This window comes from Lygodium microphyllum, chromosome 16, assembly GCF_053477565.2.
Source record: "Lygodium microphyllum isolate KBCC chromosome 16, Lygodium_microphyllum_v1.1.10, whole genome shotgun sequence".
NCBI classification, from domain to species: domain Eukaryota; kingdom Viridiplantae; phylum Streptophyta; class Polypodiopsida; order Schizaeales; family Lygodiaceae; genus Lygodium; species Lygodium microphyllum.
Window position 1 is genome coordinate 132,409,472 of NC_141150.1, and position 24,966 is coordinate 132,434,437.

Sequence of the window (24,966 nt, forward strand, 5' to 3'; positions counted from 1 at the left end):
TAAGAGAGAGAGAGGAAAAGAAAAAAGGAAAAGAGAGGAGAGAGGGGCAAAGAGAGATAGAGAGAAGAAAATGTGAGAGAGAGAATGTCTTACTACTATATCTTACTTCTTATCTTACTACTATATTATTTTAGCTATAGGTTCGAAAAGCCCCGAACTTCCAAAGGGCTTCCCGAACCTACCCCCTTTTCCAAACCTCCCTCTCCTTCCTCTCTCTTCTTTCTCACGTGTAATATCTCATTTTCTCTTCCCCTCCCTTTTTTCATTAAAGCCTCCCCTTCCCCCCCCTCTCCCCCCCTCCCCACCTTCCTTTTTTAATATTAAAACCCCCTCCCCTCTCTTTCACTTATATTCTCTCTCTTTCTTTTCTCCCTCCCCTTTTTAATAAGATTCCTCCCCCCTCCCCCCTCTCTCTTTCATGTGCAGGGCTTAGGTTCTCTCTCTCTCTCTCTCTCTCTCTCCTTATTTTATTTAAACAAAAATTTTACATTTAAAAATTTAATCTGTGAGAGAGAGAGAGAGAGAGAAATATACAAAGAGTAACAAAAAAATAAAAGAAGAGGGAGGGAGAGATAAAGAAGGGGAACAGAGAGAGGAAATATAAAATTGAAGAGAGAGAAAAAGAGAGAAAAAAAAATAAAAAAGAGAGGAAAGAGGGGAAGAGAGAGAGAGAGAGAGAGAAAAGATAAAGAATTTAAACACAGTGAGAGAATTATAGAGAGAGGAAAGATAAAATTTAAAAGAAAGAAAGAGAATTATAGAGAGATAAAATATAAAATTTGAGAGAGAGAGAGAGAAAAAAAAGAGGAGAGAGGAACGGAGAGAGATAGAGAGAAGAAAATGTGAGAGAAAAAATATCTTACTACTATATTATTTTAGCTATAGGTTTGGAAAGCCCCGAACTTCCAAAGGGCTTCCTGAACCTATCCTTTTTCCAAACCTCCCTCCCCTTCCTCTCCCTTCTTTCTCACGTATAATATCTCATTTTATCTTCCCCTCCCTTTTTTTATTAAAGCCTCCCCTCCCCACCTTCCTTTTTTAAATTAAAACCCCCTCCCCTCTCTTTCACTTATAATCTCTCTTTAATTTTTTCCTCCCCTTTTTAATTAAATTCCTCTCCCCTCCCCCTCTCTCTCTCTCTCTCTCTCTCTCTCTCTCTCTCTCTCTCTCATGTGTAGGGCTTAGGTTCTCTCTTTCTCTTTCTCTCTCTCTCTCTCTCTCTCTCTCTCTCTCTCTCTCTCTCTCTCTCTCTCTTATATTTTATTTAAACAAAAAGTTTACATTTAAAAGTTTAATCTGAGAGAGATAGAAAAAAATATATACAAATAGTAAAAAAGAAAGAAGATAAAAGGAAGGAAAAGATAGAGAAGGGGAACAGAGAGGAAATATAAAATTTAAGAGAGAGAGAGAGGAAAAGAAAATAAAAAAGAGAGGAAAGAGGGAGAGAGAGAGAGAGAGAGAGAAAATAAAAAGAAAAAGAGAAGAATTTGAACACAGTGAGAGAATTATAGAGAAAAGATAAAATTTAAAAGAAAGAAAGAGAATTATAGAGATGAAATATAAAATTTAAGAGAGGAAAAGAAAAAAAGAAAAGAGAGGAGAGAGGGACGAAGAGAGAGAAAGAAGAAAATGTGAGAGAAAACAAGAAAAAGAAGAGAAAGAATTTGAGCACACAGAGAGAATTATAGAAAGAGGAAAGAAAATTTAAAAGAAAGAAAAAGAAAAAATTTTAAAAAATAAAAGATAAGCTTTCTTTTTAATTAAAATAAAGAGAGAGAGAGAGAGAGAGAGAGAGAGAGAGAGAAATATACATAGCAAAAAAGAAAGAAGATGAGAGAGAATGAGAGAGAGGGGAAGCAGAGAAAAAGAGAATTATAGAGAGAGGAAATATAAAATTTAAGAGATGAAAGATATGAAAAGAAAAAAAGAAAGAGAGGAGAGAGGGAGAGAGACAGAGAAGAAAATGAGAGAGAAAATAAGAAGAGAGAATTTGAACACAGAGAGAATTATAGAGAGAATATAAAATTTAAAAGAAAGAAAAAATAAAAAAATTAAAGAAAAAAAGAGAAAGAAAAGAGAAAAGAGAGAAGAAGAATAAAAAGAAAGAGAAAGAGAGATAGAAAAAATGAGAGAAAAAATTTAAAATTTAAATATTTTTTGAAAAAGAGAAGAAGAAAAAGAATGAGAGAGGGGAAAAGAGAGAGAGAAAGAGAAGATATAATTTAAAAGAGAGAATGAGAAAAAAATATAAAATTTAAAAGAGAAGAAAAAACGAAAAATTAAGAGAAAGGGGAGAAGAAGAAAAAAGGATGGAGAGAGAGAGAGAGGAGAAGAGAGAGAATATAAACATAAAGAGAAAATTATATATAGGAAAAAGATAAAATTTGTATACTTTAAGAGAGACTAAGGAGAAGGGGGAGAAAATGAAAGAAGAAGAAGAAAAAGAAAAAGAAGAAGAAAGAGAGAGAGAGAAAACATATAGAGAATTATAGAGAGAAAATATAAAATAGAGAAGAAAGAGAAGGAAAAGAGAGGAGAGAGAGAAAAAAAACGTAAAGAGGAAAAAATGAGAAAATAAAAGTTTTAAAAAGAGAATGAAGAGATACAGAAAAAGAAGAAAAAAAGGGAAAAAGAAGAGAGGGAGAAAGAAGGAAAAGAGAGCAAAGAGGGGAGAGAATAAAAAGAGAGAGAAAGATAGAAGAAAAACAGAGAGAGAAAAAGAGAGGAAAAAAAACTAAAATAGAAGAGAGAGCAAGTGAGAAAGAAATTAGACATAAGAAATTTGGAGGGGGAGAAAGAGAATGGAGAAAAAAAAGAAAGAGAAAGATGAGAAATAGATTGTTGAGCAAAGTTGCCGTGCAATAGCACAACTACTTCACTCACTCACCGCTTCGAGCTACGCGTGCAGAACGCTAGTGACATAATAGGAAGACTACAAGTTTACAACTTGACGCTGGCCGCTCTTCTTCTGTAACCCCTAGCTAGCTCGGCGCGACAGTGCTCCTTTAATGATGTTATCCGCGGCTAGGCTTTGAAAGGAATGTGCAGTGTGGAGAGAGACAGAGAGAGGCGATGGTTGGAGGCTGGAGCACTTACTATCGAGCCTAGTTCTAGGCAAACGTACATCAGACCGCTTTCCGTCTCATTACACGTCTTATTACGAGAGAGGACCCCATTTTGTTCCTTCAATATTCTTCTGGATCTCGTTAATATGTTAGCAGTGATCTCAGGCAGATATACCATAATTTCTAACAATTGACTCTCGATAATCGTCCTGAGAGGACGATAATAATGATCGGCTGGATAAACCTGTCAGAGGCCGGAATGAATACTTGCACTGACCTAGTCGACTTTCATAACCCTGTCATGAAGGTGGTTATAGGCTTGGACGTCGCCACAAGACAGTATCAACAAAATTGTACGTCAAGGGAGTCGTTCTTTATATCGAATAATGGAAACACAGGCATGAACACGTTCTAAGTTCGACTAACCGCATATTATATGAGACGCAGCTAGCAGCCGATCAAGCTCAACGCCAACACACTGCAGGCGACGCTTTTAGTTAAAGTACTGCAAGAGCACCATTGGGTCTTCTGGTCGCACAGCAGTTGCAAGTGTTTGTGCAGCTAGAAAAGAAAAGATTTTCCACACGTCTCCCTCCAAACGTTTTTGAAGCTACCACCGGAGAGTCCACGACCTAACCACCCTGGCAGTCCATCGATTTCTGCAGAAGTGTCACCGTGGGTAGCTTCATATTGGCAAAAAACGAATCAACATCGAGAATGACTTCACGAGAGAAAGAATGTTTATGCACTTCACGAGAGAGAGCATTTCATGTGTAAATGGGTGTTTGTGCACTTCATTCAAGTAAAATCAACAAGAAAAAAAGGAAAACAGAATTGAACCGCTAATATGCCAAAGTGAAGTATCGAATCACTATTTGACGATAACAAGTAGAAACTGAAGAGCTGAACCTTGGAGATGAGATAGTGCACTGCAAACTCGTCAAACTCACAATTACTTGTTTGAGTGTTGTCCATCAAGGACTAATAACATTACAACACTGCTAACTAATAACATTACAGCACTGCTATAAAGGGGAATTCATTAAGTGTAAGTTCTTCAGCATTAATTTAAGGAGTATTAAAGCCGGTGATAATGTACTCAATCTGGAATATCGTACTTGTTACTGAATTTATTAATAAGGTATCAACACAGAACATCCGCTAGAAGCTTATACCGACGGTTACCCATACCCTTTGTAGCCTGAGAGCTTATACTATGCAGTGTGCTGTGAATATGATGATGGTGATGGTTTCTCTTGTTGGACAGTGCTCTCCATTTGCTGTTGAGATTAACACCCAGACTGCTATTTTGTGCCTGACCCTTGGGACTGGATCTCTCTGCAAGGATGGCCTTGCTGCACCTTTGCCGCTTTGGGATATGTCCTGTGAAAACATTACAGTCCAATCCATTATCATCCACAGCATGAGCAGGTATATTACTGCTTGACCTTATCATGACTCTATCCTTGAGGTCACCGGGTTGCATGTAGTCTTGTTGTGATTCTCCAGTTTCATTCCTGTTGTGCACAGTTTGAGCACCAGCATTGAAGACCTCTGCAATTTGTAACAAATACTCAAAGGCCTTGCTGTGATTCCTCACCATGCATTTTTCAGTGACTTTTATATTCGAGCTTTGAAGAGCATAATCGGATGAGGGACTGGAAGCATCCTTGACAATCATGTGACCAGAGCTGTGCTTTATGACCAACTCTTCTTCACAAAGACACCAGTCACAAACTGAGACAACATTATGAGGGTAGGACCTGCTGCAGTACCTGCACGCATTAACATCATGATTAAGTCCCTTGATTAGATCTCGCATACCACCCAAGTCAAGTAAATCTGCTGACATAAATTCTGTGGAACTAAGTCGGTAAAAGATAGATTTGAGTCTCAGTAGAATGTAGATGCGAGAGAGGTGAACGAATCCCAGGAAAAATGAAAACTATATAATTGATATTACTATGTTCTACATTAGCCGGCAAGTATAATACTAATTTCTGTCAGCCTCTTCTAATAATTCATTTCAAGTTTCAACTAAACACCTCATTTCCCACAGGTGATTTTGTATTTCCCAATATTTGCTTTGATGCAATAATAGGAGCAGTTGTCATTTCTAAGTACCCATGTAAACGAGCACAAGGAGAAACTGCAGTTCGTATATATGCATATGGTAATGTCACTTGCTGAGTGTTGGTGACATCACATTTCGATTTTCTGTTGTTAATTGTACGAGTGCAATATTGCAATTTGAATGAATGCAGTAATCATGGTGTAAACCTTTTGCACATAATTCATAGGCTAATCAGGAACATGAGAAAACGTGGTACTGCAACTCGCATAGTCGTATGAACTTGATTCCGATGTTACGAGTGTGTCTATCTGAATAGACATTGCATTTTTTAAAGAGATTACGCACACAATTCGGGAACCATGTTTAAGTCTAATCACACTATACTGTACACCATAATATGCAGGCAATACAACTGTTGATGTTATGTGTGGTATGTGTAATTTCTGTACAAGAGTTCAAGTTCAGACAATCTTACATCCCAAACACAATAAACGTATGTAACTGAAGTTCACATTACGCACCTGCATACATGTGTGACATGTGCACCTAATATTTAAGCGGGAGTGTCTGCAGCATATGCGAGCTATTTGTCCACATAATAAATGTGCAATGAACTGGAAGGTCTCAGTTCCGCAAATAGATTACACTTAGATAGGTCAGTAGCTAGATAGAGAGAGAGAGAGAGAGAGAGAGAGAGACGTACGTGTGTTGATACCGGTGAGAGCATCTGATGCACATGAAGAGATGCTTGGATATGCCCACATCTCCACACATGCTGCAAACGTTCATGCCTTCATGATCAATTATATGGAGATGATTATCGTCATCATTGTCTGCAATATCACCACCAGTATCACGATACTCCTGCACAATAATATGCGGTAACTGATCATCCCCGGGATCAGCTCCATTAATAGCCATCATGACTGCATGATCTTGTGGCTGCAAAGAGCAGCTGGAGCTTTCTGCACTTGTGCACGCCTGCATATTAATCCCTGCAATAGCTGTAGAAATACTATCACAAACACAGTTCCGCTTGTAGACGGGCAATTCCCCTAGCAACGTGCTATAATCACAGGCTTCTCTCATGGGCCTCTCTCCTTCTGTGGTGACACTACAGGACTTCCCTTCAGTGTCTAGGCCTACTATGTCTACTGCCCCCACATGATGAACGGTTGAGAGGACATGGGAATGGGCTTTTCCATTTGTGCCTAGTCTGAACTCGGCCATGTTCTGTTTATTACAATGATTGGTGAAAAATATGGAGAAAATATGGAGGACTCACAGAGCTAGCTATGTAGTTACATGTTAACGACAGGAATGCAGATCTGGGACAAAATGGAACATTTGAGTGCTCTCATTGCAAACATGAAGTCATGTGATGGCTGCATGGCTGTATATTGAGGGAGCAAATTTGAAGAGAGAGAGAGAGAGAGAGAGAAAACCGCCTTAGGTCAAGCTCGGCGAGAGAAAGCAGAGAGACTAGGGATTCGACTGTATAAACAAAGGCTACCTACAAAGAGAAAGGAAGAGCAAACGGTTGCATTCAGAACGTGTGACACAGAGAGAGAGAGAGAGAGAGAGAGAGAGAGAGAGAGAGAAGGGGGGGCGGGGGTTGGGTCTGATATGTACTAGGATAGGTGGAGAAAGAGTGAGACAGTGCGTGCGGAGAGGGAGGGAGGGAAGGGGGGGGGCGGGGCAGAGAGGAGGGTGGGGGGGGCGGGGACGCATTGATAGAAAAGAGAACCAAAGCGTTGTCAAAATCGAGAGGAAAAATAAAGCAGAGCAATTGCATGATGGAGATCAAATCAGATAATTCGCCAAAACAAAATCTAAATAGAAATTAATCCCCCGACGAAGTACAACCAATTTATTGTAGCCACCATCACTAGAGCTGCTTCCTATGCGGTGTATAAAAAGAAACATCGCCACTTTTATCATCGGGGCGTGGCTTCTAACGAGTGTTTCATATGTCCAAGGTGACTTTCTTGTCAATAGTATTCAAAAAAATCACATGGTAATAACAATCAGCCTATGTCCACTTTTGAAGGGTTATATTTGCTAGCTTTCACACTAAGAGAGCTTTCACACGTAAACTATGATCGCAATTTTACACATTTATTGTTGTCTCATTTTGATCTTTGCACAAAAAACCATGTCCTTGCTATCAAATGGTTCCTCATTGGGGTAAAGTTTATGTCCTTTTGCATAGTTCCCACATTCCTAGTATACCAGTAACTTTGGCATGTGCAAAAAGCTTCTACATCATTAAGTTTAGGCCATCTCCTCATATTGGGCTAGGTCACCACCTGTTTGATTACACTCAAATGCTATCAATAAGGCCTTCTCGTCATCAAACATGTTACAAATTCAACATCTACACCTTCTAATAATGAAAGCCTTACTAACGCTCCTGATCAATTTGTAGTGTGTTCTATTGCTTCACTAAAAGCTAAGTTACATGTCTAGTTGGAGGGCTTTCTAAATCTATCAAGTTCTCTCCATTTTGAGGGATTTCTAAGGGAGATATTCTAGAACAGTCATGATACCATATGACAAGTGACCTATGGAACAATGATTGTACATGCATGTTAGAACATAACTAGAGTGCCCTATCAACCTTTTGTAGATGTATCTATTGAGTGCACGTTAGGGTAAGAGGGCTAGTATAGTGGTACCTATTGGCATAGAATTTAGAGCATATAATAGTTAGCTAGAAAAATGTTTGGAGTTTACCATGAAAGAGACCCTTTCCATGGTTGCTCATTATCAATGTTTTTATTAAAAGAATGTCATGAAAAATTATGACTGACAAGAATGTTCTTTCACCAATTGGGGGTCTCGATTGATTTCCTTTTCCTTTAGCTATTAGATTTTGACTTTAAAAACACGGTTTTAATAAGATTAAGTGCCTACCACAATTGAAACTTCTCCACCTCATCACTTTTTAATGTAAAGAGGTCCCTAAATGTCTCAAAATTGACATGTGGATGATACATAAAAACATCAATAATCTAGGGGCTGTCACTTTATTGGCCCCCTTACCCTAGCTATTGCAAGCTCAAATATATGACCAAAGAGGTGGATAGGAAAAGAAGCAATATCATGTTTTCTTGCTAAGGCTTATGGTGATACTACCACATAAGACTATATGGAGATTGTTGAAATAGGGTAACTTGTTCTATGAATTAGAATGCAAAGGGTATGGATGAGATCATTTCGACCTAGTTCACAATGTTTGCCGAGTTATGGTTTTTTATGATTAAGGTACAACCTATAAGGCTTGCAATGAATTCCCATCCTTGTAATTGGAAGTAGAGTTTTGAATAATATTGGCATAATTTGTATGAATTTTATCAAACCAAATAAGGATCCAACACACATAAAAATCATGTTCAACATTGGTTTATCATCTTCTTGCCAATAGAGGTTGAGGCTTAGTGTTCTAGTTTGAGGCTTTCATTGTCTCTCTTAAGCATGAAGTTGATAGGGAGGCTAGTATTTATCGATCATTTCCACTACTTGACATGTAGGTGGGTGACTCTACAATTTATTTCCCAACTAGGTGTGGACCATGGCATCTACATGTTATGTGGGAATATGAATAGGGCATAGGAGTTAAGGAACCCTTAGAGTACTCATTAATCTACTCATGTGTCTACTATCTACTCTCACATGTATAGATAGCTCTAGTCTAGTTTAGGATGTTGTGGATTTGTCTTGTTTTTGCATTTAGATTAAAACTACATTGAGAATTTCTATTTAGAAATAATGTTGATTCATTTGTTTAGTTTATAGGCTATAGTTAGTTTATTAGAAATAAAGGTAAATATTTCAAAGTGTGCATTATTTGAGATTAATTGCCACAAAAGATAATAAAACTCACTACATTGTAACCAATGCTTGTGTTGTTTATTATTTACCCAATTTACATTTTGTTTGTAATGAATGGAGAGAGAGAGAGAGAGAGAGAGAGAGAGAGAGAGAGAGAGAGAGAGAGAGAGAGAGAGAGAGAGAGAGAGAGAGAGAGAGAGAGAGAGAGAGGTTGTAATGCATAGCCCCCCTCCTAGTCAAACCAATAGGAATGGGGGGGCCTTTGGTTCATGTCTAGGGGTAGAGACAAGGGGGGATAGATTACATCGCCATTGAGAGTTGAATGCTTGATAATAGGGGGTTTTACTTCTTCTTCTTTTTGAGATATCCCTCCATTCAGGGTGGTACATTGTAGAAGTAGCAAGAGAGAGCTTTGATCTTGCCCTCTATGATGATGTAGCACAACACAAATACCTTGGTTCAATAGTTAAAGTTCTTTTACCCATACCTCTTCAACATAAGAGTAATCCATATGCAATGAATTGTTGCCATTTAAGTAGTTACAAAGTTTGCATGCATGAGAATGGTTTTTTAGGGCCAACCAAGTGCTCACTACTACAAAGCTACATATTGTGCAAGCCATAGGAACAATATGGAGACCTTGCATAGCCTACAATTGATACTTAGAGGATGCATTGCATATGTTGTGGCTATTCCAATATCTAAGCATGTTACATAAGTAGAGTTGTTGCATGAAAGTAATTGTTAATAAAGTGTGTGGTATGGCAATGAGAAAGTAATTGTTGTGCATTAAGGAGGTGGATTAGGACACCATCCCCATTTGATCCCAAATATACAAGACAAGGGTGCTAGCTCAAAAAACCAAAGATGCCAAGTATTGGAAAGCACCAACTAGGGCTAGGGTCAATGTACTCTTGCTTCTTGCATGCAAGCTCACAGCTTTGCAACATCCATGGAAATTGCCAACTTAGCTGATATATAGATTGTGTTAGGAAATTGTCTTGAAGCTATTACGATCAGTGATGAACGTGGATGATATGAACCCTCAACTAAATACTAGTGCATGCCTTTAGTGGCTTCCAAAGATGCTATGGAAATTTGCATAGTGATTATTGGCATTAGCACAACGTGGGATATGTTCCCCTATTAAGGTTATTGTGTGCTAGATTCAAACCCTTTGCTAAACACATCCCCCCTTTGCGCTGTGGTAATGTCCATTGGAATCTCTTTCCACCCTTCTTCAAGTGCTGTAAAGCTCTACCCTATTTCCACATTTCTTTAGGTGCTGAAAAGGCCTATTGTCGAGTAGCATATAACCAGCTTGGCAACCTCCCGTAGTAGAGATGTGAGGTCATCCTTTAAGAGTTTAATGTAGTACCTCCGGGCTCCTCTTCTTGTTAATAGACGCTTGCCTATGATGAAGATGTTGACTGCAAGAAGCAAAGAAATTTACAAGAGATGAAAAGCGATTTCTTGTGTTCCACGCCTAGCTAGTGGTGCTTGGTACATGTATCATGTGTACTAATGGGATTGCATATAGATCGGGCGGGGGGGGGTCTTGGGCGGGCTAGCCCATGTGACGCCATGCAAAGAGGCCGGCCGGCATTTCTACAGTTGGTTTTTTTTTTAAAATTTAGAATTTTAGCCAGTGGTACAAGCCCGGCGGGCTCTTGTCAGCAAAGTGCCAACTACATAAGCAGGCCAGGCCTTTCAGCTGAAAAGAGAAAAACAGGCCCAAAAAAAAGGAAAATGTTTTTCCGTGTCCACGTCTACCAATACCTTTTGTTTTAAAAAAAGAAAAAGAAAAAGAAAGAAGCCAAGTCTGAGTGCTAAGGAGCCAATGAATGAATGGCCTTTCTTTCTTTTGGTTCGTGAAAACACATATAAATAAAAAGATAAAATACATGCGAGTTCTTTGAAGAAGGGTTTGTTTTTTTCTCTCCTTCAAAGCTGGTGGGTTTGGATGGAATTTCAGGAGATCTGATTTGCAGCGAGCAGCAACATCCGCGGACCGCAACCGCAAAAAAATAAATAACCTGTATGGGAAAAGCTGGATATATATATCCCTAGTGAGATAAAACACAATAATCAGTCGGTAACCAAAATTTTCGCAGCGAAAAACAAATAAAATCTCTAGATTTTTGTAAGGACATATATGCTCGAAAAATGGCTGTGGGACCCAGGCGCGCAGCGGATCGCTTTCATCCAACGTCTCCTCTTTCTCTCTTCTGCCATCATCCATGCCCTTTTCACTTACTTTTCCGGGGTCCGGACCCCTGCACATACATTGATGTGTTGTGTTCAAAACATAATATAAATTTGAAAGGGAAGACGGAAACAAAAGCATTTTACACATATTTATGGTTTTTCACAGGGGAAACAAAAAGACATATTGAACACATATTTATGGTAATTGTCCAAATAAATCTCCTGACATCACGAATTGTTACATAATACATTGTTATGTATGTATGGTCGACCCCCGGGCCCCCATGAGTCCGTTCTTGTAAGTTGTACATCCATCCCAATTCCCAAGTGGCACTTGTGTGCAGAGCGCGGACATCCGACTAGAGCCACATGTTGTAAATAACAATACAAGCATGACATCTAACGCCGGTGAGTCGGTGACTGCTACCACACACACGGTGCGTATAAGAGGACTTCAAAAGAGGCTTGTTCCTAGGGCCCTAGTACTAGGACTCAGGAGTGAGAAGGTGTTTCCAAAGGTATGATGGCCTTTGTTGAATCAACATTTAGACTCTTCTCTTTTCTTTTTTCCATTTTGCAATTTGCTAGATCTACACTATGACCCCTTCGTTTTTTACAAAGACTAAGAGAGATGACTCAACATTTCAAATGATCTTGCTATTTTCAGCCATTTGGTAACATAGACTTGAGTTACCTCCTTGTTTTCATCCTTGATTAAGCCACAAAGAAAGCCAAGAGATTAGCATGTAGGAACCCTTAGTCTAGGAGATGCCACAAAGGAGGAGAACCATTGCCTATCTAGCTTCTATTCAGTATTCGCTTGTGTGTAAAAAGGGTCAAAGGGGGAAAGTCTAGTCTTTGGAAAGAAATTCTCTTTGGAAAGGGATGTTAACTTTGCTATCCAAGGACATTTACAATTTAACCATTTTATGGGAAAGCATAAAATGCTAAGAGTTTGAGTCATGTCTATACCATAAGGAATGATTATGAGCGATATGTTAACTTTGTAGATAAGGAAATATCACATAGATATGGCCAAAATACAATGAACAACATAATTGAATGGCTAAAAGCACAACTTCCAAGTTTACGTGGAAATGGAGGCTTGTGCCACTAAGGTAGCTTTGTACCTTTCCAAATAGTTGACTTATGAAATGTGAAGGTATGATTAGTAACATTGATGTTTGTCAGTGAACAATGTGCTTGCAACTATGGTGACCAATGGAGTCTATTGAAAAAAATCCACTACATACGTATCTTTATCTCATATGGCTTTGTCTAACCAAACACTATGTACTCAATACTTGTTTCTTTGGTGATAATATTGTGAGCCTCTTCAAAAACCTTAACTTTGAATACAATTTGTTTTTAAAAAAGCTCAACCATGTAACTTTTCCTTGTTAGATTTCTATTGAAAACGATAAAAACCTTAAAGAGAGATGAGTTTAAAGGAAATGCCTTCTCTTAGTATTAGAATTGTTTCACTGATCAACTCAAATGTGAAGAAATGTCTTCTCAAAATGGAGGAAGTGCTAGGAAAGGGCCAACTCACACTTTGTACATACATGATGAAATTCATAAAAACATGAGAAAATACCAATTCAAATTTCGAGCACAATGGGAAGGCATTGTCTAGCGTGGTTTTCTCATGAACATGAGTTTAATGCCATTCCATACAACACATATGTAAGGAAAAGAGGATATCAATTGTTTGCCAAACTTGTCACTTCAATAAACCCAGTAAAATAAGAGGTAGTGGATAACTTGCCCCACTAATGTGCACTACCTTTGTTACTTGTAGTGTAAATACTTTAATTTCATAGAGGAGCTTTACAACTTGAGATCCAAATGTTTGTGTTGCATAAAGACATCTATGTTTGGGTTCTTCTCTTAATGGGTCGTGGCCTAAGTCATTTGTAGTTGTCCTAGTCACCTCTATGTTTGCAAAAGAGAAGATGCCATTCGAACTGTAACTATATTTTGTATTTTGTAAAGGACTCTCTCATTATTACAAACCTCTCATGTATTTTGCATCAAAGATAAATGAATTTTCTAAAACTCTTGACAAGGACCCAAAAATAGTACATCTAATGTTATTATCCTACCAAATATTGTGCTAAGATCTTAAATGAGATTGGAGCTTTTATGACTATCTCAATCATGTTATTATTACACAAGGAACATCACACATGTGAATTGGTTTTGTCATGTGGGCTGAATAACCAATGTTTTTGCAAATAAAGCACTCAATATGTATGGATGCAATGTCACTAATAAGAAAACCCAAAAGCGAATTACCGTATCACAGGGTGATCATAGTTTATGCACTTACGAATGGTAGAGAAGTTGAAGGGATTACTTTATAATGATCCTTCATGTTCCAAAGGCTAGACAAGATTAGGATATTTCTTAAGAGTTAGAGTCGATAAAGTATTATGCCACATGCATGGAGCAATGAGAGTGTATTTTATGTTTGTTCATCATAGACCCATCATCTTTGAAGGGTCTCAATCTCAATTGCCCCTCTAACCATTGACAAGAAAGACTATGGAATGCATATGCATTTGTAAGTATGGCATAAGGGCTAGACTTCACTTGTCATTGAGAAATATGACCACCAAGCTTGCTACAAGTGAGAAGTGTAAGGAAATGGAAGACAATAAATGGAGAAAAAGATGTGTGGTGGACACATCTTGGTGGTGGAGCCCACATGAAAAGGACTAGACAAGTTATGAGGCCTCAATAAAAATGCCCATTTGTTCACAATTTCATAAGTTCACTCCATATACCTTAGTTTCTTTTAAGTTTTGAGAAAATAAATGCATTTCTATGCTCTAGAAATTTGCATTTCTGGCTTAAAAAAGTATGATGCTTTTCTTAGCATCAAACTAAATTAAGTGTCTCGTAGTTCAAAAACTTGAAGGCTACCTAGCATTATAAACTGCATATCAATAAAGTAACATTGACCCTATGTACATGTAATGTGGAAATCTAGTGTATTATGCAATGCAACATATTAACACATTTTCTTACTTTGTTTAAAATTCCTAGAATTGACCTACTCCATTTTAAGGTATTTTCTTTCATATTAGCTTGTCAAACTTGAAGCAAGTGTGTTCATACAATACCCATGGAATTATGTCTATTTCACCACCACAAGTAGGTCAAAGCAAGCATTAAGCTCACATGATTTTCTAGCAATAATGTGGACAACTATCCATAACAACACATTTTTACCTAAAGAGTATTAAATTTTAACATCCATTGTGGGAGATAAGCCCGACCTTGAATATTTCTTAGAATTTCCATTCTTGGTTTTGACTTTGTAAACACTATCCTTAATTTTTGTCTACTTTGCTTGATCCTTCATGAGCACACCTTCAGAACTCGAAGATTACACGACATTACTAACTATATCACACATGTTAAGATCTAGTAGGGTTTGGATGAGTTGCAACTCTTTTTTAACTCCTTGTATTTGGCAATCTAATTATCTAACTATAGGGTTAAGCATTGACACAGAGAGACTATAAGCATTTTGTTTTAGGGAGCTTAAAAGGTTAAAATATGTATGAGCATGTGAAGTGAAAACACTTCAATCACATTTTTCACTTTACTTGTTATAAAGGCTGCCCTAAATCAAAGGTAAAAGTTTTTGTTTTCTTAAGATGTTGAATGATCTAAAGAGTGGACTTGTAAGAATATATTTTCTTTGATAGGGAGAGGACTCAACATGGCATGTCCCACTAAAGACTACTTTCAGCTCTACCTTGGAAAGAAATTGGGGTGATGATGGCTACTCTACTTTAAAAAAATTTTGCCACCACTCACATGTATAAACCTACCAAACATGTTGGCCCCCTCAAAATCAAGAAAACCAAGGAAAGCATATCTCTAATTTGGACAATATTGAAAACGACAAGGAGGTTGAGGGAGCAATCATACAATCAAATCCCTACCTTTTTTAATTAAAAAAATAGGACATGAAGTATGATTATTCAAAGGGTATCTTACACATGTGAGCCATGTCATGTTTAATTGAAACATAATTGATATCCTCGATAACTCACCTCTCATTGGGAATAATAAAACTTAATAATCATAGCTTTGTTAACATAACAAATAGAAACACTTAGTAGAGTTATTTTTGTTATATTAAGATTTTGAATGCAAAGCTATCAAAGCTTTTGGTGCATTACAAGGAAATAAGGCAAGCCAAATACATAAGTTGAATTTAACATTCTTAATACATCTTAACTATAAAAAGAGAAAATTTTCTTTTCCTTTGTTATGAAATGTATGAAATATAGTAGTTGGTATATTTACATTAGCATTGCTAAACACGCATAGCCAAAAACCTAAGAGATTCTAGAAAGCCTTCTAAACATCCAATACCTCATTTCTACATTAGTTATTGTTTTCTTAGTGTCTAAATTTTCCTTTTGGCTCTTGAAAGCCTATTTCTATTCCACCAAATATTCTTGTAGACTCTAGTGATATTCCACACCTTTAGAATCTCCTAATCTAAATTAGCCAAATCCCCACAAAAAGTAGTGTGCTCATCTTCAAGTCAACATTGAAACCTGCTTGATTAAACCAGTCCTTCATCTTTGGCTAGATCTTTTTGGCCTCACAACGGTTTTAGAAAAGGTGTGTGATAGTCTCCCCTTGTCCCCAACATAGTACATAGAACTATGAGGATTTTGAGACCATTCTTAGCATCCTTCCTTAGGATCTTCCTCATCATAATATTTATGTGATGTACCTATCACATGTTCCAAAATTTGCATGTTGCTTAAGCTTTGGACTAATGGTATACAAGAAAGTGAGAAGCAATAGAAATATGGATGCTTGTGCATGTGCATGTGCGCACATAGAAACATACATACATTTGTATAATTGCATATTTTTACAAAATAAAGGCATATATGAAAAAAAGATACATAAACTACTTATATGTACATATATATGTGTACAGATACATACACATGTATATGCATACATAGATATATACATGCATAAGTGCTTCACATACATCTTTATCTTGTAAATATCTATTCCTTCCATGCATGGTAAATAGGAGGCAACCTCTAGAAAACATGTATCTAAAAGTTAAGATTCATTTGTAATATGAAGTGTACATTATACTCGTTGCTTCACAAGCATACAAGAGGGAGAAGAAATAGAGATGTCTTTTTATAGTGTGTGATATGAATGAATATAATGTCAACTTGTGGCTAAGGTGTATGTGTGCATGGGTTAATAGTCGTAATGCAAAGTCTTAATTTATTTTCATTTGGTTGCCTATACATGTCTTAAAAGGAAACTTGGTTTTCCTCACATTCAAGCTATGTACATGAATTGAGTTATTACAATTAGTACACAAACTACTAATCATATTAAAATGTTCCATTGGGCAAGGCCAACATTCACATTATAACGAATTTGAATGTTAAAGGCCATACTATTCCAAATTAGTTTATTGACAATATGAAAATTCTCCTCTTTGCATGCTTTAAAGTTAATATTGCATAATACAGCCAAAATGTTGAAGGTTTGAATGGGTTTGGTTAACAAAAATATAGCACACTAGTTAGTGTAGAAGATATAAAAATTGGAAAAGTGAACAATGTATGTAAATTGTGTCATAATGTTCATTTTTTATGATATCACACACACACACACACACACACACACACACTCTCTCTCTCTCTCTCTCTCTCTCTCTCTCTCTCTCTCTCTCTCTCTCTCTCTCTCTCTCTCGCTCTCTCTCTCGCTCTCTCTCTCTCTCTCTCTCTCTCTCTCACTCTCTCTCTCTCATTTATTTGCTAAGTCGCATGTTAGATGGGGTATTTTCCACCAACAACGACTATCATTAATGGATTTAGCCTAATCCTTAGTTGAGCTTTCTGTTTCATGTCTTAAGTACAAAGAGAGACATAAATAAGAAAAAAATTTCAATATAATTGTAATTTTATTACTTCTCTCAAATATCTCCATTTGGCCATTTATGCATATCAATACACGTGTAAGGAAAAACAAAACCATAAAAGAAAGAGAGAGTATATCATTACATTTTCACTAGTGCACTTTAGGAGAGAGCAAGAACCACCTTTAATATAATTAAAAAATCATATTTGGCATTTTCCCATTTGAAGCAGAGCTATCAATGTAGGCATGTTCTTTGCTAGTGAAGAGGTGGAAGAAGCTTAGATCTATTTTATGTTACATGATGAACTAACACATACAAATGCCAATCCTTTTGAAGCAAGCTCACAATAGCATAAATCAATATAAATGGGGGGATTTCAATTTCTGATAGTGATTTACAAGAAGTCATCCCATAAGAGGTTATAAACTCTAATCACTTACTTAAGAGCTTTTCTTAGGATCTTGCATAACTTACATGATGTAGTTATTAGATGATCCAAACTTTTGGCTAATGGCATATATGAGAGAGAGAGAGAGAGAGAGAGAGAGAGAGAGAGAGAGAGAGAGAGAGAGAGAGAGAGAGAGAGAGAGAGAGAGAGAGAGAGAGAGAGAGAGAGAGAGAGAGAGAGAGAGAGAGAGAGAGAGAGAGAGAGAGAGAGAGAAGGTAGGTAGTGAGGTAGGGTAATCTATGTGATCTAGCCATTAGATGTTCTAAAAAGGAGGAGGGAGCACAATTTATATAATGTTGTATTAGATGTTCCAAAATTCTCATGTTCCTTGAGTGGAGGGAGCAAGCACTACCACTAAAAGAAAAACAAAAACAAGTTTGAGGTTATCCCATTCCAAAGATCTGAGGATTGGGTAGAGCTATCAATACCACCACACTATTAGCCATTCATAAATGTGAAGGAATCTTCGAGCTATCCCATATGGATACTGAACTAATGCATGAAAATAGCAATCCTTTTTGCACCAAGTACACAACAACACAAATCAATGTAAATGGAGGGCCTTGTGTTTTTGAAAGAGGTTTTGTTTACAATCTATCATCCCATAAGATGGTACAAAATCTAATCAATTAGAGTAGTATAATCTTGGTAGCAATGAGATTTTCAAATCTTAAACTTTTGAATAGATGGCATACACAAAAGAGAGAGGAAACAAAATTATGGATGCTTGTGCATATGCACACATAGGCATAGACATGCACATATATGCATATTTTCACAAAAGACATACATAAACTCTATATATATGCATGCATACATACATGTAACCATTCAAACATATTACTAATACTAAAACATTAGTTCACACAAGCATACATCTCTATCTTTCAATTCCCTATTTCTTCCTTGTCTCATGGTAGATAGGAGGCAACCTTTAGAACACATATATCCCAAATGTAAGGTCCATGTGTATATGAAGTGTACTTTGGACAAGAGTATAAGAGATGGAAAAATGAGAATTGCATCTTTATAGGTTAATATCAATGCTTCGAATCTCAACTTGTGGATAAGTTGTACGTGTGCACCTTACCAAGTTTTAATGTATTCTCATTTGAATACGTACACATGGCTTAACATGGTCTTATTTTTGTTCACATTCATGCTATATAAAAGAATTCAAGTATTACATTCAGTAGCCAAAATGCTAAGGACACTAAAAGGTTTCATTGAGCAAGGCCAACCATTCAGACTATATGGCTATTGGATATTAAAGGCCATACTAATTCAAACTAGTTGATTGATAATATGAAAACTCTGCATTTTCTATACTTCAAGGTTAAGATTGAAAAGTACAATATAGGACAATATTGAGTTTTTAATGGGTTTGATTAAGGAAAATATGGCATTAGCTAGCCATGGAACAATATCCAAAATGAGAAAATGCACAATGTAAGTAAATTGTATTATCTTGCGCATGCACGCACATGTACACATAGACTACTTGACCATGTATTTTTCTCTAAACATTTACACACACACACACACACACACACACACACACACACACACACACACACACACACACACACACACACACACACACACACACACACACACACACACACACACACATGCCTCTCTCTTTTACTATACCCCCTTCTCTCTTGGTTGTCCATACACCCCATCTAAGCCTTTTCAAAATATACTTACTAAGAAATAGATTTTTCATGAAGCATGTTCACCTCTATTTATTGCATACATTAAGTGCTATGTATATTTCTTTTAGACTCTTAGGAATAAGAAGAACAACCATTGAGCTCAAGGCTTCGCTTTATCACATGATCTTGCTGATGTAGATTGTGTCCCCTTATTTGTTAAGAAACATGGATCTAGAACTTGGCTATGGAGGTTGAAACACAAAGACTAAGCTCATGAAGGCATAGACAATAACAATCACTGTTACACAAGTGAATTAGGTTCCAAGATTAAGTACTTGAGCTCATAAACACAATCTTGTGTATATGGACAATGACATTGACACTTGACTGAAAGGACAATGACAATAGCATTCCATTCATTGAAAATGGTAGTCAAGTACAATGCTTAATAGTTGCAGGATAGTTGCACTCTCCCTCACTGTGCCTATGGGATTCACACACCTCTTCCTAGACTGGTTGCATTTCCCTTGCCCTGTGCTCCATATAAAGAGGCATACAAATGAGTGTGATTGCCAAACTCTCAACACCCCTCCTCAATCACAACCAAGAGGGCACAAAATGAATAGAGACTTTAGTGAATAACCACTTGCAAAGTGTGGGCACCAAAAACACGGTGGACATCTAAAGGCTTTAACAGGGGTTTGACAAAGTGTACAAAGGCTATAGTGCCAAAAGTTACACGAGGAGTTTTACAAAGCTTATGAAAGGAGTACTAAGGCAGGTTCATATAAGGCTTAAAAGAGCCGATCAGAATAATGGGAATAGAAGGATTGGTGAGGCTTGTCCTTCTCCTCTTCTCCTCTTCTCTATGATCTTCTTCTTCTTCTTCAACAGCTTCATCTTCATAATCTTCTTTTTCCTTCACAGTTGCAGGGTAGGCCTTTTGAGATATCTTACTCGCATGATAGAACTTTTCAATATGTCCTATCCTTTTGCAAAAGTCACAAAGTAGTTTGTCATTTTTGCCCTTTTACTTGGCACTGACATACAACACTTGTTCATCCTTAGAAGTACTTGGCTCTCCTTTATTTTTTATATTCTTTTGTTCTTCTAACAGAGAGGCCGAAATGTCAACAATTTTAGGATTTAGCATGTTGATTAAAGTAGTGGAGACATTATTGTAGTCTGGAGGTAAGCTTTTTAATAAAACACCAATGCATACATCTTCATCCATTTTAATGTTAATCCCTACAAGTTGGGTTAAGAGACTTTCCATGGAATTTAGATGTGTTGCAAGAGATCTGTTAGGTTTCGTGTCCAATCTAAAAATTCAATTAATAAACCATACTTTGAAGACTTTAATTGTGAACCAAATAGAGTGTCCAATCTTTTCCAAGTGTCATGGGACATGTCACAAGTACCCAGATGGTGAATATAACCATCATCCAACTCAAGCTTTATGATAGCTTAAGTCCTGTCATCACTTTTCTACTAAGTTGGTATAAGAGCAACACCTCGGGGCTTCTTCTCCTGATCGTTGGTTGAAGGGGAGTTACGGAGCTCTACCTCGAGACCTACAGACCGCTTATTGATCAAGCGTTTCAAATCAAACGGCCATGGCCACCTCTCACATAGCCAACGCGCAATGCCTACCTTACGGGTGTAGTGAGCTTACCTTGATGCTCGATTGAGTTCCCTCCTCTCTCTTGCACTCCTGTAGCTCCATGATCCTTGCGGAAAGCTCAAGCAATCTCAAGCCCTCTCCGTCAAGCTCCATCCTCCATAGCCGCACAAGAAAAGAGAAGAGAAGAGAAGATGAAGAGAGAAGATGGGGAGCTTCTTCTCCACAATCCCTCACTCTCACACACTCACTCCCTCACACTCCCTCAATCCCTCACTCAAGCACAAGCAAGAAGACAAGAAATAAGAGAAGAAGAAGAAGAAGCTTTGGCCACACACAAGAATGATTTTCTCATTCACTTTTGAACTTTATATACATGCCCTACTTTTTGGGCGGTCATCCCCACTTTTTACATGGCTAGCCAATAGCCTAGGCTCTCTTTTCCTATTTCCCACCGTTCTAACTTATCCCATTCCCAACTAGTGCATATAATTTGCATAGGAATGAGCCTAGAACTATTTTACAAGGATTCGGGAGCGCTTTCACAATTAATGGTGCGCTTTTACTTTTTTCTTTTCTTGAGGCGACATTGAGGCCTTCTGGAGAGATCATCATTCAAAATTTTCAGGGTTGGACTTCCATCGAGGACGCCTTTTTCTTCCTTTGTCTTGTGCCCTTTTGGTTATCTCCTTTTTCCATTTTCCTGCTCCTATGCTCCATTTTCTCGCTCCTCTATGCTACGGTAAACATTACCCCCCTTCTAGCTGAGTGCCAATCCCATGGTGCTGTGGTGGGGAGTAGTGGGGTAGTTGGGGTTGTTGCTAAGTAGAACTGGTGGGTAGATGACCACAATCAAATGGTGCTGTTGTGAATGAGAGGTGATGGAGTTTGATTAACGATGACCGGGAGAGATTCCGGCGTACTTTAGACTTCATGAAGATGCTCGATATTTCTCACACAGTTGTAGCTCCCATTCTGTGACAGCTGATAAAGGTTTTGCATGGGCATCTCTAATCCTTTTCATTGCTAGCCGGCTGTTGAGAACCATGTAGTCATGCATCCCGTGCTGATCCGAAAGCACTTAATCAATAAGCAATCTGTAGGTCTAGGGGTTTGAACATACATTTGGAGAATATGAGGTTCCAAAATCTATGCCAATGGTGGGTCCATCACTGAGTTTTCCTTCGGCTTGATTTAGTTCAGTCATGGTAGCCATCAACAAGCAGATGGTCGGCTACATCAAGCATGTTGGTCCATCCAACCATTGAAGTACGTAAAAGCTCCTGAAGTTGCTGTAGTGGTATCCTGTCCGACTTAGGAAAAATTCTTGGTCATTAGCGAATGTCGTGGATGAACTTCTTTAGCTGGGTATCCATTCACTGAGTCACGATCATAGCTTGCAAGAGAAAGTTGTGCACTCCCTAAGGGGTGTGTCTGTCTCACGGTGTGGTGTAAGTGCATGTGTAGTGGAACTAGGAGATGGGTCTAACCTTGGGTATGCCCTTGGTAATGTCTCCCACACTTGAGGACCCAGTTCGTGTGTTGTTGGAGGTGCAGTGCAAAACTTAGGGTGACAGGTCTGGAAGTCCTACCCTTGATGTGCCCTAAGCGTGGAGTGGGGAAGGGGCTAGGCGTAAACCCTAGGTGTAGTGAGTGAAGTGAGCCCTCGTATTTTTTTCTTTTCTCTTTTTCTTTTTCTTCTCTTTTTTTTTTTGAAGAATTGTATACAAGGAAGATGTCGTGGCTAATGCCTATCACCTTCAGTTGGATTACGAGGCAGTCACAAGCATTGGGATAGGAATGCACGACTTTGTAGTTATTCTTTAATACCGGCCCGGGCCTTCAAAGGTGTGGATGACAAGAAAGGATGATTGCACCTCATGAAGCGGGTATCACTCATATCCTCTAAGATTTCTAGGCAAAAGGAGGGAAGTAGGGTTGCCCTCATCATTAGTCTAGTCATGGCTCTACTATCTATCCCTAGGTTGATGTTAAAAAAGAGTGGAGGGAGGTGGGCTTCCTCAGCTATGGGTCTCTGCATTAATAGGAACTTGATAAGCCTAAGATAATTACAGGTAGTTAAGAAGGCTGGATCTAGGCAAGAAGAAAAATCTGCGAGGAAGCGGTTGATAGATGGGAGGAGATTCTCTAACCTAAAGACTAGGCATTCCTCGGGGCTTCGGGCATTAACATTATATATCTTAGGAAAGTCAAAATCCCCATGAATATTTCGATCATAGTCAACTCCATGCCTATGGGGGTAGGGGATGTAGATGGGGTCGTTGCGTTCTTTAGGGAGCGAGCTGTATAAGGCGGTCCAAATGTCAAAATTGGTATCCCAAATCCTCCTCCACCACTTCAGCTGTGCCTCGTAGCCTTGGACAGTTTTGGAAACCCTGTTTACCTTATCTTGCCAGTAGTCTTCAAGCTCTTGCCTCCATCTGGTTATTATGAGGCTTCTTTCCTCTATCCACTTGTTTGCAAGATCATTAGCTAGATCCTTGATCTTAGCTAGAATACCTAGAGGCAAAGCACGGTCCAGAGGGCGTGGATAAGCAAATGAAAGTTCAAATGGCCTCATCTGAAACTCCTGTTGATGCCATATGACCAATTCCTGAGGCCAATTGATAGGATGGGGATCCCTCCGTAGTGGCACAGGCTCTTCAAGGAATTGTCTTGGCAGTGATCGTGCTCTACCTTGGGCTTCCTCTGCTAGTTTTTGTCTTCTTCTTTTGGCTGTCACAATGCGCTCAGGCATATGGGCATCTTCGGTCTCTTCAGGCGGGAGGTCTGGTAGGCATTCTTTGTTGCTCTTCTTCAGCATCCTGCTCAAAGTTCGGACCCTCTTCGACATTCTGCTCGACAACTAATGGAACCACTTGTGGTGGTAGTAGTGGTTGCTCATACTCTTCAAATCCAAGTTCCTTAAGCTCAGTAGTGGAGAGGCCGGCACGGCGTAGGTAGTGAAATTGCTGATCTTTTGTGATTCTTGTGCCTGTTGGGAGCTCCCATTTTCTTGAAGGCCATACTTTAGTGCTTGGGTGGTCAGTTCTAGCTTCCTTCTTACCTTCTCCACTGAATCATTGCCCTCTGCCTGGGTGATGTATAGTACTGTGCTGAGGAAGTCTTGCCTTTGTGTGTTGGCACATACATCAGCAGCTTCTGCCCTGGACTTCGCAAACACTCTCTCGCACTCAGCCAACCGCCAAGAGTTTTGTTAAATCCCTAACTCTTTCAAAATTGTTTCTTTCCCACTCATTGGCTCTCTCGTCCATCTTCTTTCTTCCCTCCTCCAACTCACTTGCCAAGGTTGTCACAACCTGCTGCTGCTCATTCGTTAAGAACCAGAGTTGGTTCCTTTCCCTAGATTTTCGAGCCATTTGTTCTTCAGAAATTTCTTTTGCCTGATTTGCAATGCTGGATCTTTTTTTTGCCTCAACAAATAGCTCTAACTTTTCTTGCACAAGCTCCTCATGACTTTGGATCTCTGCAAAGTGCAATCTTCTTTGGGTGAAGGCCATGGCCATGACGGCCTCTATGTCTCCCTTGGTAATCTCCAATGCATCTTGCAGTTGTTGTGTCTCATTCTACAGCCTTTGTGCTTCTGCTGCTTGAACTTCCGGCCTTTCCTATTCTAGGAATTCTATTTTCCTCTCCAATCTGTCTTGTTCTTCAAGTTCATACCAGAGCCAGAAGGCTATGGCATCTTCTTGTTGCTCACTTGGCTCGCCCTCCTGAGCTTCTATATGTCTGTACCTTTCTAGTTCGGCAGTTCTCTATTGCAAGTCAGCATACTGCTCCACTAGTAACTTCAAACTTCGTTGTTCTACCACCAGGTTTTGCTCTTCATCTTCCAGCCTTTGTCTTAGGCGGCTCTCATTGTCCTGGGCTTCCTTGGTCTTTGCTTCCAGCTGATCTTGTAGAGTTTTCACTTTCCTTCCTCGGTCGGCTCCTTGCTTTGAAACTTCCAGCCTTAAGGCTACTGAAGTTTCCTTTTCTTTCTCTAACTCCACTAAGGCTATCTTCTTTTCTTCTTTTGCCTTGTCAAATTGTGCTAGAAGCTCAGCCACGTAAGCGTCATAGTCGGCACCAAATGGCACGGGAATAGGGGCTGTAGTGGTTAATG

General features: G+C 38.6%; 1 protein-coding gene across 1 annotated transcript; it reads right to left on the minus strand.

The window, feature by feature from the left end:
* Positions 1-3,980: 3,980 nt before the first annotated feature.
* Positions 3,981-6,744, minus strand: LOC148023451 (uncharacterized). Its single transcript, XM_087696421.1, has 2 exons — positions 5,843-6,744; positions 3,981-4,840 (listed from the first exon to the last, which is right to left on the minus strand). Exons 1-2 carry the CDS (start codon positions 6,367-6,369, stop codon positions 4,210-4,212), a joined length of 1,158 nt encoding a protein of 385 aa, XP_087552547.1. The 5' UTR covers positions 6,370-6,744; the 3' UTR covers positions 3,981-4,209.
* Between the last annotated feature and the right edge of the window lie 18,222 nt (positions 6,745-24,966).

Excerpts from the sequence above, each read along its gene's own strand:
- LOC148023451 (XM_087696421.1), bottom strand. The coding sequence starts at position 6,369 with ATGGCCGAGTTCAGACTAGGCACAAATGGAAAAGCCCATTCCCATGTC. Across the intron at positions 4,841-5,842 it reads TCTCACCGGTATCAACACAC|GTACTGCAGCAGGTCCTACC; the intron begins GTACGTCTCTCT and ends TAATGCGTGCAG.